Source organism: Camellia sinensis, chromosome 1, assembly GCF_055761805.1.
Source record: "Camellia sinensis isolate YWXY chromosome 1, ASM5576180v1, whole genome shotgun sequence".
Taxonomy (NCBI): Eukaryota; Viridiplantae; Streptophyta; class Magnoliopsida; order Ericales; family Theaceae; genus Camellia; species Camellia sinensis.
Genome location: NC_138961.1, coordinates 83,291,474 through 83,307,946, shown reverse-complemented (window position 1 = coordinate 83,307,946; position 16,473 = coordinate 83,291,474). Strand labels below are relative to the sequence as shown.

The window sequence follows — 16,473 nt, the reverse complement described above, 5'->3', positions numbered from 1 at the left end:
CCCAACTTAGCCTGTAACCTTTTGTCTGTCAGTAAACTATCTAAGGATTCTAATTGTCGTGTTACATTTTTTGAATCCCATTGTGAATTTCAGGACCAGAACTCGGGGATGATGATTGGGCGTGTTAGGATGCTTGAAGGTCTTTACTACTTTGATGAAGTACCTGTTAGTAATAAAAAAGCTCAGAGCTTTAATAGTACTAGTTCAATCTCTGTTCGAGAAAAAATAATGCTATGGCACTATAGGCTAGGACATCCTAGTTTTCTTTATCTGAAACATTTATTTCCAGAATTATTTAAAGGGATTGATTATTCTTCTTTTCATTGTGAAAGTTGCATTTTTGCAAAATTTCATCGCTCTACTTATTTGCCAAAACCTTACCAGGCTTCCAAACCTTTTTATTTGATTTATAGTGATGTTTGGGGCCCTTCTAAAATCACTACTCTTTCTGGTAAAAGATGGTTTGTTACATTTATTGATGACCATACCCGCTTATGTTGGATTTATTTGATGAATAAAAAATCTGACGTGAAAAATTTATTCACAAATTTTTACAATATGATTGAAAACCAATTTCATACCAAAATTGGTATTTTACATTCTGATAATGGAACAGAATATTTCAATGAGCAGTTGGGTGAGTTTTTGGAAAAAAATGGGATTTTTCATCAATCTACATGTCGGGATACCCCTCAACAAAATGGCATTGCAGAACGAAAAAATAAACATCTACTTGAAGTAGCACGTGCTATAATGTTTTACATGCATGTTCCTAAATATTTATGGGGTGAAGCAATTTTAACAGCCTCTTATTTGATAAACAGGATGCCTACAAAGGTGTTAACATACAAAACACCTTTTGATTGTCTCAAAAAAAAATTTCATGACACGAGGTTGTTTTCTGATTTACCCGCCAAAGTTTTTGGATGTACTGCCTATGTTCATGTTCCCAGTCAATTTCGTTCAAAACTTGACCCCCGTGCTATAAAATGTGTTTTTTGGGTTATTCCTCAAACAAAAAGGGATATAAGTGTTTCGATCCTCAAACCAAGAAATTTCATGTGAGTATGGATGTGTCATTTGTGGAAACAAAATCCTATTTCCCCAACACTTCTCTTCAGGGGAAGACAAGTGGAGTAGAAGACCGTTTTGGGGATATTTCTATCCCGCTCCCCAATATCATTTATCCTACACAAAAACCACATCTGTCTGATAATGATCACTTAGGAGAACCAAGTTCTATGGTGCCTAGTCAAGAAGATTCTTGTTTAGGGGGAGAAGTACTACAAAATGATCTAAATCCTGAGCTTCAGGTTTATACTAGGAAGCGATTTCATCTGAGGAATAATGACCCGAATGTCCATCCTAATGACCCGAATGTCCACCCGAGTTCTGGCATCGAAATTTTAGGTAATCCTATTCCTTCTATTTCCGACCTTGATGTTCCTATAGCAATTAGGAAAGGTGTCCGAAATTGCATTAAACATCCTATTGCAAATTACCTCTCCTATCAAAGACTGTCTAAAAACCATAGAGCTTTCACATCTAGGATTTCACACTTGTTTGTTCCAAGGAATATACAGGAAGCATTGGATGATCCGAATTGGAAATTAGCAGTCATGGAGGAGATGAATGCTTTAAGGAGAAGTGGTACTTGGGAGATAGTTGATCTACCCAAAGACAAGAAAACAGTTGGGTGTAAATGGGTGTTTACGATAAAATGTAACGTAGATGGAAGCGTTGAGAGATACAAGGCGAGACTGGTGGCTAAAGGCTTCACTCAAACTTATGGGATCGACTATCAGGAGACGTTTGCTCCTGTTGCTAAAATAAATTCCATCAGAGTACTGTTATCTCTTGCAGTAAATTCAGATTGGCCTCTACATCAACTTGACATTAAAAATGCATTTCTCAATGGTGATCTTGAAGAGGAGGTGTTCATGAGCCTACCGCCGGGATTTGAGCAGAGACTTGGAAGCGACAGAGTATGCAGATTGAACAAGTCATTATACGGACTCAAACAATCACCAAGAGCGTGGTTTGAACGCTTTGGGAAGGCAGTTATCAGTTGTGGCTTCTCGCAGAGTCAAGCAGATCACACAATATTTTATAAACATTCAAAAAACAGTAAAATTGCAATTTTGATTGTTTATGTTGATGACATCATTTTAACTGGTAATGATGAAGCAGAGTTAGCAGCCCTCAAAGAGAAACTCGCAAAAGAATTTCACATTAAGGATCTGGGAGCCCTCAAGTATTTCCTCGGAATGGAATTTGCAAGATCCAATGAAGGTATATTCGTTAATCAGAGAAAATATGTTCTTGATCTCCTTGGAGAAACAGGTATGCTTGGTTGTAAGATGGTGGAGACTCCGATCGAGCCTAACTTGAAGTTACAAGCTGCTAAGGCTGAAGAAGTCAAAGAGAGGGAACAATATCAGCGACTTGTAGGGAAATTGATTTACTTGTCTCATACGCGGCCTGATATTGCCTTTGCAGTCAGCATGGTAAGTCAGTTCATGCACTCACCAGGGACAGAGCACTTTGAGGCCGTTTATAAGATCTTAAGATATTTGAAAGGAACTCCAGGGAGAGGCTTACTGTTCAAGAAACATGGACATCTTCAAGTTGAAGTATACACAGATGCAGACTGGGCAGGAAGTGTTACAGACAGGAGATCAACATCCGGATACTGCTCCTTTGTAGGTGGGAACCTAGTTACATGGCGGAGTAAAAAACAGAATGTGGTAGCTAGAAGTAGTGCAGAAGCAGAGTTCAGAGCTGTTGCCCATGGAATCTGTGAAGTAATGTGGATTAAAAGAATTCTTGAAGAATTAAAGCTTTCTCACCCGACACCTATGAAGGTCTATTGTGACAACAAAGCAGCTATATCTATAGCTCATAATCCAGTTCTACATGATCGCACAAAACATATAGAAGTGGATAAACATTTCATCAAGGAGAAAATCAATGCTGGCATAATCTGTATGACCTACCTTCCAACAGGTCAACAATTAGCTGATGTGCTAATGAAGGGACTACACAAGAAGCAATTTGATAAGCTGACTAGCAAGCTGGCTATAGAAGATATCTTCAAACCAGCTTGAGGGGGAGTGCTGGAAATTTGTGTTAATGTATATAATAAGATAGTGGCATGTATATAATATGATAGTGGTGTTGGTGGTAGATAGTGGCATGTATAGAATATGATAGTGGTGTTGGTGGCAGATAGTGGCATGTATATAATATGATAGTGGTAGATAGTGGTAATATATAATATGTAAGTGGCATATAATGGGTTATAATGATGTTTGTAATATCTCCTATATAAGGAGTGTCATTTGGTCTTGTAAGATAAGAAGTTTTGAATATAACAGAAATATATTCCTTCTTTCTCATATTTTCGGAGTTCTTCTTCCTCATATTTTCTAAGTCTTTGATTTCAAACTCTTTGGCTAAGTATTTTCTTTCAAACGAGGAATCTCCTCAACATCATCTCCTGTCAGAACAATATCAACATAGACAATAAGAGTCGTGGTCTTACCATGTGAGGAGTGTTTCACAAACAAAGTGTGATCAACTTGACTTTGCTTGAACCCATATTTCAGCATAGCTTGAGCAAACCTTTCAAACCAAGCCCTAGGAGACTGTTTTAGCCCCTAAAGTGACTTTCGGCGCCTGCATACTTTACCGTTGGGCTTTGCATTCGCAAAATCAGAAGAAATATCTATATAGACCTCTTCTGCTAAGTCTCCAAGAGGGAAGGCATTCTTCATATCAAACTGATGAAGTAGCCAATCCAAATTTGCAACAAGCGAGAGTAACAAGATTCTCACAGAATTCACCTTAGCAACTGGTGCAAATGTCTCCTAGTAATCTACCTCATAAGTCTGAGTGAAACCCTTAGCAACCAGTCTTGCTTTGTGCCGTTCTATGGAACCATCTGCTTTGTGTTTTACCGTGTACACCCACTTACACCCAATTGGATTTCTTTTTTTTTTTTTTTTTTGGTCTGCTTTGGTACTGTTTTATATTACTAGGAGACTGTGTATAATCATTACCAGTCCACTACATAAGAGACGACTTCGTATTACATCACCAGACGACTTCGAAGAGCAACGAAAGAGCAAGTACCACCCCAGGCAACCCTAAAGGGCCAGACGACTTTGACGAGACCAGCAAGAAGGCTGGTCGGCCCCTTGGGAACCCTCGGTAGTGGCTGGAAAGGCCTACCACGGGAGAGAGAAGCCTAGGTGATGGCTGTCGAAGGGAGAGAAGGGACTGGGAGACCTACATAGAGTCTATTCGGGTTAAACAAGGCTGGGAGACCTGTTTAGGGCTGTCGTCTGGTCTATAGAAGAGAGGAGATCACCTGTAGTGATAGGTAACAGAGAAGGGGAGTTGGCTAGGGCATGGCTCTGATATCATGTTGGTTTAGAGAAGAGAAAGTTAGAGAATGAGTTAGACTTTATTCCCTTTTATATTAATAATACTGAGTAATTACAGGAGTGCCAAAAGGCATAATATATGGGCCAGCCCATTACACCAATCAGGGAAATAAATAAGAAGAAAATACAATCACATACTTCCTACTCTAACTTGTTGCCTATTCTAACATGAAGCACGGATACTTCAAATAGGGTGACGAATCCGTATCGTATCCATATCGGATACCGATACTCTTTGGATACTCTCGGATACGTATCGGATACTTATTAAAGGTATCGGATACTTCTTAATTAATTTTTCATTAAATTTGGAGTATCGTATACTTAATTTTGAAGCATCGGATACTCCAAGTCACGTATTAATTGTTTTATGAAATTAGAATTGTACCATTTCTTGCATAGTATTATAATATAATATAGCTGCAATGATAAATATAAGAATATTTTTCTAATACTTTGTTTTGTTCTTTGATAAGAAGAATATAGTGGGTTAAATAATAGAATTTGTCAAATTGATGCATCCCAATTGTTTCATGCTTGTCTCCTTTAACTATATAGAAAGTAAGGGTTAACAAAAGAATATAACAATAGTAAAATTAAATATTAATAAATAAATAAGCAAGAAAACTTGAATACAACATTTTTTTACTTGGTGTTAAAGGAAAAAGCACAGAGACAAGTTGTGAATTGTTCTATTATTGTAATATAAACATAAATGAAATATTTGCAAGGCCTATTAAAAATTTAGAAGGTTAACAAGCTACTAGCTTACATTAATACCTAATTCTTAAATGTTTGTATTTTGCATTATAAATTACATTGTGGTTTCTCAACTTTCTTTAGCTTATGTGTAACTCACTACTAATAATTTAAAATATATATATATTTTTTACAAATGTATCCTAACCATACCCATATCCTATTTTTTTAAGTTCTGTCGTATCACCATATCCATATCGTATTGTATCCATATCTCGTATCCATGCTTCCTAGATCCATAGTTTACAACAAAAATAAATTGTTTGCAATCTTAACTACACTGACATGGCAAACAGAAAAAGCCAATCAATAGTGAAGCAATCCAGGAATAATTATATTTTTGTCATCTGTCATCCAATCTACGATACTTGGATTTAGCTACTGTGCCAGAAATTGAACAGATGTATGTGGTATGAATAGCAGGATTAGGTAAATTCAAGGCATGATCACATGGCCAAATGTATTGGACATTCTACCTTTACATAAAAGTGTTAATTTTCGGGTTCTTTTTTACTTTTATCCTCCGATTTATCTTGTTCCATACATTTATTGTCTTTATAAGCAAATGACAACAACTGGTCAATCTAACACGCATCTAATAATCACATTTTTGTGTTTCTATAGCATGCCATTCTTATTGATGAAGAGCCAAATCAAAAAACTACAACCAACGGAACTTAAAAGAAGAGATATTGAAGTAATGGAAGTGATACGTACGATGTTTAAGCTCACAACATAAAGCGGGGGAGCATCAGAAAAGGCAATACCATTCAAATCTGAACCCGTCCACATGTGTAAGATTATCTTAGGACCAGAAGCTATCAACAAATGACCTTGAATTGAAGCTAGAGCAGATATAGCGCCCTTCAACTCCTTTGCGTAAACCTCTGAAACCTGAAAAGGTTAACAATTTATTTGGTGACATAGCAAAAGGGCATTACTGACAATTTGAGGACTACAGGAAAAGAAACCAAACGTATACAGCAGTAGAGTTTGTTGTAGCAAAAACAAGTGAAACTGAACTGCATACAAAAGGTAAAAATAATTCGACAGGTTACCAAAGTCTCTGAATTATCTGGATTTCTTTCAATAGAAAACAAGAGCACACGCCCTCTTGCAGCGACATCCTCCCCTTGAACATAAGCAGTTCCAATAGCCAAAAGTGTTTCATTTTCTTTTGTTGTTGTATTCTGCAATAACACGCAGAATAAGAATTCAAGATAAGCAAAATCATCTTTGTTCCCATCCCACACAACAAAACCACCAAGAGGAAATGAAAGGCCAATTATAAGACAAAATCCCAGCTGGAACAAAAAAATTGAACTCACAAATAGTGTAACCACTCGCGCAGTCAGCGCATTTTCAGAACTTTGCATCGGAATTGTAGCCTTAGTTTGCCAAGGGCCACCAGACTTTTCCGGTTCCAAAATCCGAACCTCAAATTCATCTACAGTGTAACTCCCATCAAAACTCAAGTTATCGTGCTCAATCTGATGACCTAATTCTTGATCAATCATAGATGACAGAACTTGATTCAATGGCTTAAGAACCTGCAGAAAATAATAGATTAACAATGAAGCTCCATAACACGCTCAAGGAAAAACTTAATACTCCTAAAGAATCAAAGCTCATAAAAGCATACGTTACAATACTTTTAAGCAACAAAATTTGTTTTAGGATGGATTCAAAAGAATAACATTCTTAAAGAAATCAAGAATTACAACTGCTATCTGAAGAATACAGCACAAGCTTCAAAATTCAAAACTGCTAGAGACCAAATACATGTCATGGTGAAGGCACTCTCTGTGCCCTAGGGGGGGTCATCAGTTCATTATGAACTGAATTTCTGACAAAATGCCAAATCGTTGTAAGAAATCAATATCCTATCACCTATGAATCCTTGATATATTAGATGAAATACTTCATTAGGTCATGCTGTGATTAAATTATAGAAAGAAAAAAAACTAGGAAAGAAGGACACATAACACAAGGAACAAGCAGATACTAGTAGCATTTATGTTATTTGATGAAAATATGTGATGCTAGAGCAGCTTGATTTATAAATTTAAATTAGTGCTACTAACCACATGAAGTTAATGCAAGTCTCTGTTGATATTATGGCCATGCATGTGCCCATGTGCATACTTATTAGCTTAGGCTAAATACTTTAAGGAGATTATCTGTGGACAAAAGACAGACTAAAAGCAAGAAAATCCACTTACTGGAACAGAAACTATAAGTGGGTATAGATTCTTCTCAGCAAAGTAAGTGACTTGATGTGGAGTGCCCTTCAATGGAATCTGAGTATAGAAAACGTAACTTTCAAGTAGGTGGATCAATGCCAAATGGCAATCTATATGAAAATACCTTGTTATGAACAGATTATAAAATAAAGGAACACTGACTTTTTGTACAGGCCAATAGTTATCATAGCATGATACAGATGGCAGCCGGCAAATTTTCAGAATACCCTGAAACAAAGGCAAGGGTAAAATTTAAATGATGTAGAAACCAACAGGAAAAATCAATGGGCAGTGCACTTTCCTACCTGTGAGGTAACATGTATAAGACCATGATTACAATTCAAATTGTGAAGGACAGTGAAGGCAACAATAGGTCCATCACATAGCTGCAAATAAAGATACACACTTTAGTTTATACATCATTATTACAAAATTAATCCAGCAAATCGAAGTTCCTTAAAAACATTTGAAACTACTGTTTTGAATTTGATCGAGGATATTTCTTTCCATGGAGCAAACCATAGACAATGGATCTGTACAGCCAACCCCAAGTAGTTAGCATTGGGGCTTGTTCATTTGCATAAAGAATTATGAAAGAAACAGGATACACAAGTACAAAGCCCAAAATATTAATTCTACTTGCATGAGTCCTGACAACATTGTTAACAATATATCTCATATTGCAATTTCCCTAGTTTTAATAACATTTCTGAATTATTCTCTGACAACCACTGTAGAGGATGAAATTTCACATAAAACCCAACACAGAAATCCCTAACACAATGTGCCATGTAGTGACTTCACATCAGCTATTTTGTGACATAGGAGTAGCTCGTAGACAAAAATGAAAGAAAATATTTGGTTAAAAAAGAATGAGGAAAGAAGATCTCATTACATCCATTACAATCAATTTCTTTCTTCAAAATAATTATTTTCAATATTTATTTTCTTGTCATGTTTATTTTAAGAAAATAACACATTCACATGTGCACAAATAAAGATCACTTCACATCCAAAGATGTTATGGGAATTAAACTTGCCCAGAAGGTGCCCAACCAGATTGGAAATCTTAAAAAAGCCAACATGCAACCATGCAAGCACTGACATGCTTTGAGTTACTTGAGAACATGTTTTCCGATGACATCATGTAGGTAACCTTGGTCCATGTGACACAAACCAAATTACCACACAAACTTTAACAAATTAGGCCTTACTTTTTAGGTGCCAACTAGCCTATAATACAATTTTTTTGGTCCCAAAAAGATATATATAATTCACTTTTTCATTATACAAGAAAAGAGCAACTTCTGATCCTTGTGGGCCCTATGGTTTTTATTTGTTTTTACGTAGACAGGATCAGTTACGTTGTTGGGGACCTTTACCCATGGATTTAATTAGGTCTACATCACTCTTACTAGTCAAATTTTGAAATACTAATCAATGGAAAAAAAAAAGGAAGGAAGAAAAAACCAGCAAGCTATATGTGCCCCTATACTTTTTTTAGTTTAATGAAGATCAATTAAGAAGATCTTCTGACAACCATCGAAACTCTTAAAAGCTAATGAAATGCAGCCCTAGCCCGGGCCACTGAAAACATAAGGCACTTTAGGTAGAATGGGTCGTAGATTAGTTTAAATACAAGACAGAAATTTACTGTTTTAAAAAGAATTAAACCTTAATTTCCTTCTGTCGTGACAAAAATCCCTACATCCATAACTGTATCCCTTTTCCTACCATGTGAGTCCTTACCCTAACACTAGATTAATTAATGTCCAGATATAAAAGGAACAAAATAGTGTTCCTAGCCTGGCACGATGACAGTGATATCGGCCTGCAGCACTACAGTGTGGATTCAAGTCATAAAAATTAACTATTTACTACCTCTCCCAGACTCTACTGTAAGAGGGAGCCTTTCGCATAGGGTACGTACGACCTTTTGTATTAAAACAACAATACAGTGTAACTCATTCAATCACACTCAATGTTAAGTCTACTCTGCACCCTTTCTTCCAGAAAGCCTAGAAAAAACATTCATCCTCTTAAACAGCAAATCAAGAAGTCGGTCATAGCCTCTTCCCTCCATATGATATGATTTTTTAGTCAATAGTACTACCAATGCTTTTAAGTGGTCCTACATCAGTTTGGTATCCTTCTCACTCCCTCTAAATCTCTCTTCTGTTTTTTTTAATTTTATGCAAATAAGAAAAAGGTGAGTTCCAGGAAAATCAAATTTAACAAGTTTAAACCAACCAAAAACTGACCTGTGGATGAACTCGAAGCCGTTCCCTGAATATCATGAACCAAGCTGGCCTTGACCCAGAAAGGAATAATCCTTGGTAACCACCAACATTCTTGAAGATGGTTATTCGTTGGCATGGGGTTCCAGGTGATGTCTCCTCCCTTGCATATGTGTCCAAGGGCACACGAACAAATCTCAGATTTCTAAGCCTAGAGGTGCTTATACTGCTAAGGTCAACAGAATTCTGAACAGAAACAACTTCCTCATTTTTGGAAGCATTTTCTAAAGCTTCAAATAGGTAAGCATGGTAGCAAAGAATAGTTCCATCAGTCAATATTCCAAAAAGAAAAGGGCGACTATGCTGTCCCGACCATCTTTGCATAGCCAACTCAACAACCTTCAAGTTTTGGGTATTCTCTTTCCTAACTTGGCCAGGTAATTCTTCAGAATTTTTATTCATAGTTTCTTGAGGATCACCAGATGGCTCCTGGATAAAGGTATCTACAAGATAGGCCTTTCCAGACACAAATTTATCCACGGAGAAAACACAATTGAAATTAGGCACGTCAAAGATTTCAAGAGTACCACTTTCATAACAAACAACGCAGTAGATATCACCCTGATCTTGAGATGTACCATCAGACCCATCAATTGTCTCCCCTATGCCTGTAGAAAGCCATGCATCAGTACTTGTCTTCCGTAGCCATGGCTCAGATCCTTTATCATGATACAGTGTACAGGCAGTTATCAATTTCTTTGAGCTTTCAAATACTGCTGGAATGCTGGTAGAAACAGTGCAAGTAGAAGGATCTGTAGATAACATTTAAGGGTCAAAGAACTACACTTAAGAAGTGTGAATGAAAAAGTAAATAAAACTTATAAGAGTTAAGCAGAACAAATGGAAGAGGAAAAAAACTGCAACTATTAACAACGAAGGTGAGACCTTAATGTGGGTTCACAAATGGTAGGTAATAGATATCACGCATAATTTAACAACTATACTACAAATGCTGACACCCAGGACATAATGGCATTGGTGAATAAGCATGACATCCATAGCTATATGAAAATGGCTCCGGTATCCTTTGATTTCCACCTTCAAAGTGGTGATGATGACTAGAGAATCCAAGTACCCAGGATGGTGGTATGTACATTAATTTGACAAGGGTACAGTTGTAAAGAGTACTTAAATAAACAACCTCCTTCAAAAGGAAATCTTGATGAAAACTATGAGCATTTTGAGACTTGTAACGCTGAAAGTTTAGAGAAGACAAAAGGTTAGGGAATGAGTTAGACTCCATTCCCTTTTATATTGATAATACTGAGTATAATATAAGGAAACACAATCACACAATCACTTATTTCCTATTCTACCTTAATTCCTATTCTAACACTCCCCTTCAAGCTGGTGCGAAGATATCTCCCATGCCCAGCTTGTTGAGAATGCCATGAAATGATTTGCTCCCTAATCCCTTGGTGAGAACATTAGCTAGTTGGTCTCCAATCTTCCAAAATGGAATACATATGATACCACTGGTGAATTTTTCCTTGATGAAGTGCCTATCAATCTCCATATGCTTAGTTCTATCATGTTGAACGAGATTATGAGCAATGTCGATTGCGGCCTTATTGTCACAGTATAGTCACATGGAGTCATTCAAATCGATTCCCAAGTCTCCCAACAATAGTTTAATCCATAGCAACTCACAGACACCCTGAGTCATAGCCTTCAATTCTGCCTCAGCACTAAATCTAGTAACCACATTCTGTTTCTTACTTCGCCATGTGACTAGGTTGCCACCAACAATTATGCAATATCCAAAAGTTAATCGTATGTCAGTAACGGATCCAGCCCAATCTGCATCAGTAAATGCCTCCACATTGAGAGAGCCATGTTTTGAGAAATAGAGACCCTGTCTAGGAGAAGATTACAAGTATCTCAGAATTCTCATAACGGCCTCTAAGTGAGAAGTTCTCGAAGCATGCATAAACTGACTCACCACACTCACGGCAATGCCAATGTTTGGACGTGAGTAGGATAAGTATATGAGTTTCCCCACTAGTCTTTGGTATTTCCCCCTATCCACAAGATCTCCCTCTTGATCCTCACTCAGTTTCTGGCCCGATTCTAGAGGTGTATCACATGGTCTACCTCCAAGCATTTCAGTTTCTTTTAGCAAGGCAAGTACATACTTCCTCTGGCATATGAAGATGCCATCCTTGGACCGAGCTACTTCAATGCCCAAAAAATACTTCAAATAGCCTAAGTCTTTGATTTCAAACTCCTTGGCTAAGTATTCTTTCAAACGGGGAATCTCCTCAACATTAGCTCCTGTCAAAACAATATTATCAACATAGGCAATAAGAGTTGTGGTCTTACCATGTGAGGGGTATTTCACAAACAAGGTGTGATCAGCTTAACTTTGCTTGAACCCATATTTCAGCATAGCTTGAGCAAACCTTTCGAACCAAGTCCTAGGAGACTGCTTTAGCCCATAAAATGACTTTTGGAGCCTACATACTTTACCGTTGGACTTAGCATCCGCAAAACCAGGAGAAATATCCATATAGACCTCTTCTGCTAGATCTCCATGAAGGAAGGCATTCTTCACATCAAACTGATGATGTGGCCAATCCAAATTTGCAGCAAGAGAGAGTAAGATTCTCATAGAATTCATCTTAGCAACCGGTGCGAATGTCTCCTGGTAATCCACCCCATAAGTTTGAGTGAAGCCCTTAACAACCAGTCTTGCTTTGTACTGTTCTATGAACCCATCTGCTTTGTATTTTACCGTGTATACCCACTTACACCCAACTGGATTTTTTCCTCTAGGTAACTCCACTAACTCCCAAGTGCCACTCTTGCTGAGAGTTCTCATCTCTTCCATCATCGCATGCTTCCATTCAGGAATAAAGAAAGCATCCTGAAAATTGATAGGTAGACTCACAGAAAACACTTTAAACAGAAAAACTTTATATGACCAAGACAGATTAGAATAAATGACATGATTAGTAATAGGATGCTAAGTACATGACCTAACCTCCTTCCTATTAGCAATGAGAACATTAAGATCTGAAAAATCAGGAATAAGAGCACTAGAATCAGAATTACCTGGACTCTCAGGAGAAGGGGTTGACTCTGGACACTCATCCGGAGAAGAAATTGTTGGCAGTAAAGGAAGGAAAGTAGTCTCTTGCATTCAGGTGACTCGCTATCTGTCCTTGTCCCGGATATAAACTTTGTCTGCTTCCTTTTCCTCAACAACTGTTGGCTCATCATCCTCTATCTGTTCAACCACGGGCAGAAATGGAACAAGAATCTCTTCACACCAAGGCTCCCCCTGAAGAGATGACTGTGAGATCGGGGAGGTCGGAAAGTAAGGCTGAGACTCAAAGAAAGTGACATCCATGGAGGCAAACCATTTGCGAGTGGGAGGATGATAACACTTTTAACCCTTTTTGGTGGCAGAATAATCCAGAAAAACACACTTAAAGGACCTAGGATCTAATTTACCACGAATGGGTGAATGATTATGGACAAAGCAAACACAGCCAAAAGTCTTAAGAGAAATGAAGAATCCGAAAGAGGGAGACCCAAACAAAACTTGAAGAGGTGTTTGTTTTTGCAGGACTTGAGTAGGAAGACGATTAATCAAATAAGCGGCAGTGAGAACCACTTCCCCCCAATAGGATCGAACCTGCATCTCAAAGGATAGACAACGGGCGACATCAAGGAGATGGTGATTTTTGCGTTCGGCAACACCATTTTGCTGAGGGGTATTAGTGCAGGAAGTCTGGTGAATAATGCCATAAGTGGCGAAATAAGTGGTAAGACCAGAGTCAATATATTCCCCCCTATTATCAAAACGTAGAATTTGTACTACCGCCCCAAACTGAGTACAAATCATTTTATAGAAGTTTTGAAACAGAGAGCACACCTCACTTTTATCTTTCATCAAATAGACCCAAGTAGCCCTGGAACAATCATCTATGAAGGTAACAAACCATCTATGATCAGTTAAAGACACAAAACGAGAGGGACCCCATACATTAGAATGAATCAAAAAAAAAAAGAACTGAACTTTTATTAATTGAAGGAGTAAAATAGGTCATGTGTTGTTTTCCAAGTTGACAAGACTCACATTGAAAATTGGACACATTATTTTCTCAAAAACAAAAGGAAATAAATGCTTAAGTAATAAAAAGGAGGGGTGTCCTAAGCGACGGTGCCACAGCCAAATGTCTTCCTTGATGGATAGTAACTGAATAGATAAATGAGTCAGCTTATCTGTCTGATCCAAAATGTAGAGCTCATGTTCCTCTCTACCACTGCTAATCCTCTTCCCCGTGATAAGGTCCTGAAAAAGACAATGATCAGGAAAAAAACGTCAAGCTACAATTTAAGTCACGAGTAATATGACTCAAAGATAGAAGATTAACATTGAAATTAGGAACACGGAGGACAGAAGACAAAGGAAGGGAAGAGGTGGTATGAATTAAACCTTTCCCTCACACAGACGAAATGGTACCATCAGCAATACGAACTTTTTCCTGACCTGAGGTAGGGTTATACTCTGAAAATAAATTAGAGGAGCCAGACATATGGTCGGAAGCACCAGAATCAATAATCTATGGTACAGATGTATGAGATAGCAATGCACATGGAAATGAAGCCAAGTTACTTGAATTGGCAAAGGAAGAAAATGGTGCACCTGTAGCAGAAGGAAAGGCTCGACGGTCTAGCAAGTGGCGAAGAGCAATCTTCAAATCCGAGGCAAATAACCCCAAAACATCAGCAGACAACTGGAGATAAAGGTGGTGGCTCAACAGTGTCAGAAAGATGCGCTTGTGTATTGGCCCCTCGGCCTCTCAACTGACCAAACCGACCCCCGCGAGTACCAAAACAATCTCCTCAGCCACCAGAAGGGGTGCCATGAAGCTTCCAACAAGTTTCTCTGGTGTGGCGAGATCTACGGCAATAGTCACAGTAAAGCTGATCCTTCTCAGAGGAGGGACGAGAACCACGAGGCACACCATCTCAAGGAGGGACAGAAACCAAGGCAGACCGATCACTAGTGACAGGAGAAAGCATAGCAGAGCGGTGACTTTCCTCATTTTGCACAAAAGCAAAGGCTTCCTGGAGAGAGGGAAGCACATCCATGCCAAGGACTCGGCTCCGAACAGGATCGTACTCTACATTCAGGCCTTCCAAGAACTTGAAGGCCGACTCTTACGCTACAAATGTCCGGTAACCAGCAGAATCGGTGGGACACACAGGCTTGTAATCCTAAAGGTGATCAAGGCGCTTCCATCCATTGCTAAGGAAGGTAAAATACTGGAGGATAGTCATCTCACCTTGCACCGACCTCTCAATGGAACGATGTAACTCGAAAGCTTGTGAGAAGTTCCTTTTCCTGGAATAAGTAGTAGCTACGGCCTCCCAAATATCTTAGGCAATGTCCATAGACAAGTAGCTCTCTCCAATCTTCGAAACCATAGAATGGATCAACCAACCCATAATTAGAGAATTGGTGATGTCCCACTGGTCATAATGAAGGTCAGTAATACTGGTGCTTGAACCCTCCCATCCACATACCACATCTTCCCTCTACTCTTCAGGAAAATAGTCAGACTCTGCGACCACGCGAGGAAATTCTGATCATTAAATAGAGAGGTGGTCATTTTAAGGCCAGGGTTGAGGTTATCAGTCATAGGAAAAGGGATAACCGAACTCACGCCCTGAGATGGCTGAGATGTAATAGACTCACTAATCAAATCTGCCATGGAGACTTTACTCACTAGTCCTCAATCACAAAGCCAATCACAAATCCGAAAGATAAGAGTGGAGGAATCAGGACAAGAAGAACTAGAAAAACATAAAGAATTTAAGAAGCCATTTTTTTTTTTTTTTCTCTTTCTTCTGGTTGTGTTTTAAAAAAGAATTAAAAGAAAAGGAACGGGTGTTGACCTACACAACCCAGACAGAGGATCCAACCAAGACAAATGGAGAAGAAGGCAGACGAAGACTCAAAGATGTCGACCGGAGTCACATATACCAGAGACGCTGTCGACAAGGACCGCGAAGGCCAGGGGGACTGCCGACAGGCCCCTAGACAGTCAGAGGGACTGCTGACAGGCCCATAGGGACTCAGAGAAGCTGCCGACTAAGCCCAATAGGCTGTCGAGGAGCCCATGTGAATTGTCGATGGTCTGGGCAAGGCTGGCGGAGGTGGGGTTTGGGTTGTCGGAGGGTCGACGGTGGCTATCTAAGAGTCTACAGTGGCTGTCAGGTCTCCTGGACTCAAGACAAGACTGCCGATAGAGGTAAGGAGGGATTGGCTAGGATTGTGGCTCTGATACCATGAAAGTTTAGAGAAGACAAAAGGTTAGGGAATGAGTTAGACTTCATTCCCTTTTATATTGATAATACTGAGTATAATATAAGGAAACACAATCACACAATCACTTATTTCCTATTCTACCTTAATTCCTATTCTAATATAATTCTTATTCTAACAAAAGCATCTGAGCTACTGAACAAGGAATAGTAAAAATAGACATCGAATAAGGTCACAAGCTAGAAAGGGTGCTTTTAATCAAGGTCAATCTACCACCTGTGAAAACTAGAAAGATATTCTCTTCTCCAATCAACAAGCTTCCTCCCAAATCTCTCTATCACCCAATCCCAAGTAAGATGCACGCAGTGAATCCACATGACAACCAAAAATCCTTGCAAAGCATCCAAATTCTCCACATCTCCAACCTTGATAAGAGCATCACTAGC

General features: G+C 38.6%; 1 protein-coding gene across 1 annotated transcript in view; it reads right to left on the bottom strand.

The window, feature by feature from the left end:
• CPSF160 (cleavage and polyadenylation specificity factor 160) overlaps nucleotides 1–16,473 on the bottom strand; it is a 69,091-nt gene that overhangs the window by 15,801 nt on the left and 36,817 nt on the right. Inside the window, exons 17-23 of the mRNA XM_082880479.1 lie at nucleotides 9,712–10,499; nucleotides 7,756–7,836; nucleotides 7,613–7,678; nucleotides 7,430–7,507; nucleotides 6,536–6,757; nucleotides 6,266–6,397; nucleotides 5,925–6,101 (exon numbers count right to left, since the gene is read on the bottom strand). Coding sequence (XP_082736605.1) covers nucleotides 5,925–6,101; nucleotides 6,266–6,397; nucleotides 6,536–6,757; nucleotides 7,430–7,507; nucleotides 7,613–7,678; nucleotides 7,756–7,836; nucleotides 9,712–10,499 — 1,544 coding nt within the window. The remainder of the gene's footprint in view (nucleotides 1–5,924; nucleotides 6,102–6,265; nucleotides 6,398–6,535; nucleotides 6,758–7,429; nucleotides 7,508–7,612; nucleotides 7,679–7,755; nucleotides 7,837–9,711; nucleotides 10,500–16,473) is intronic.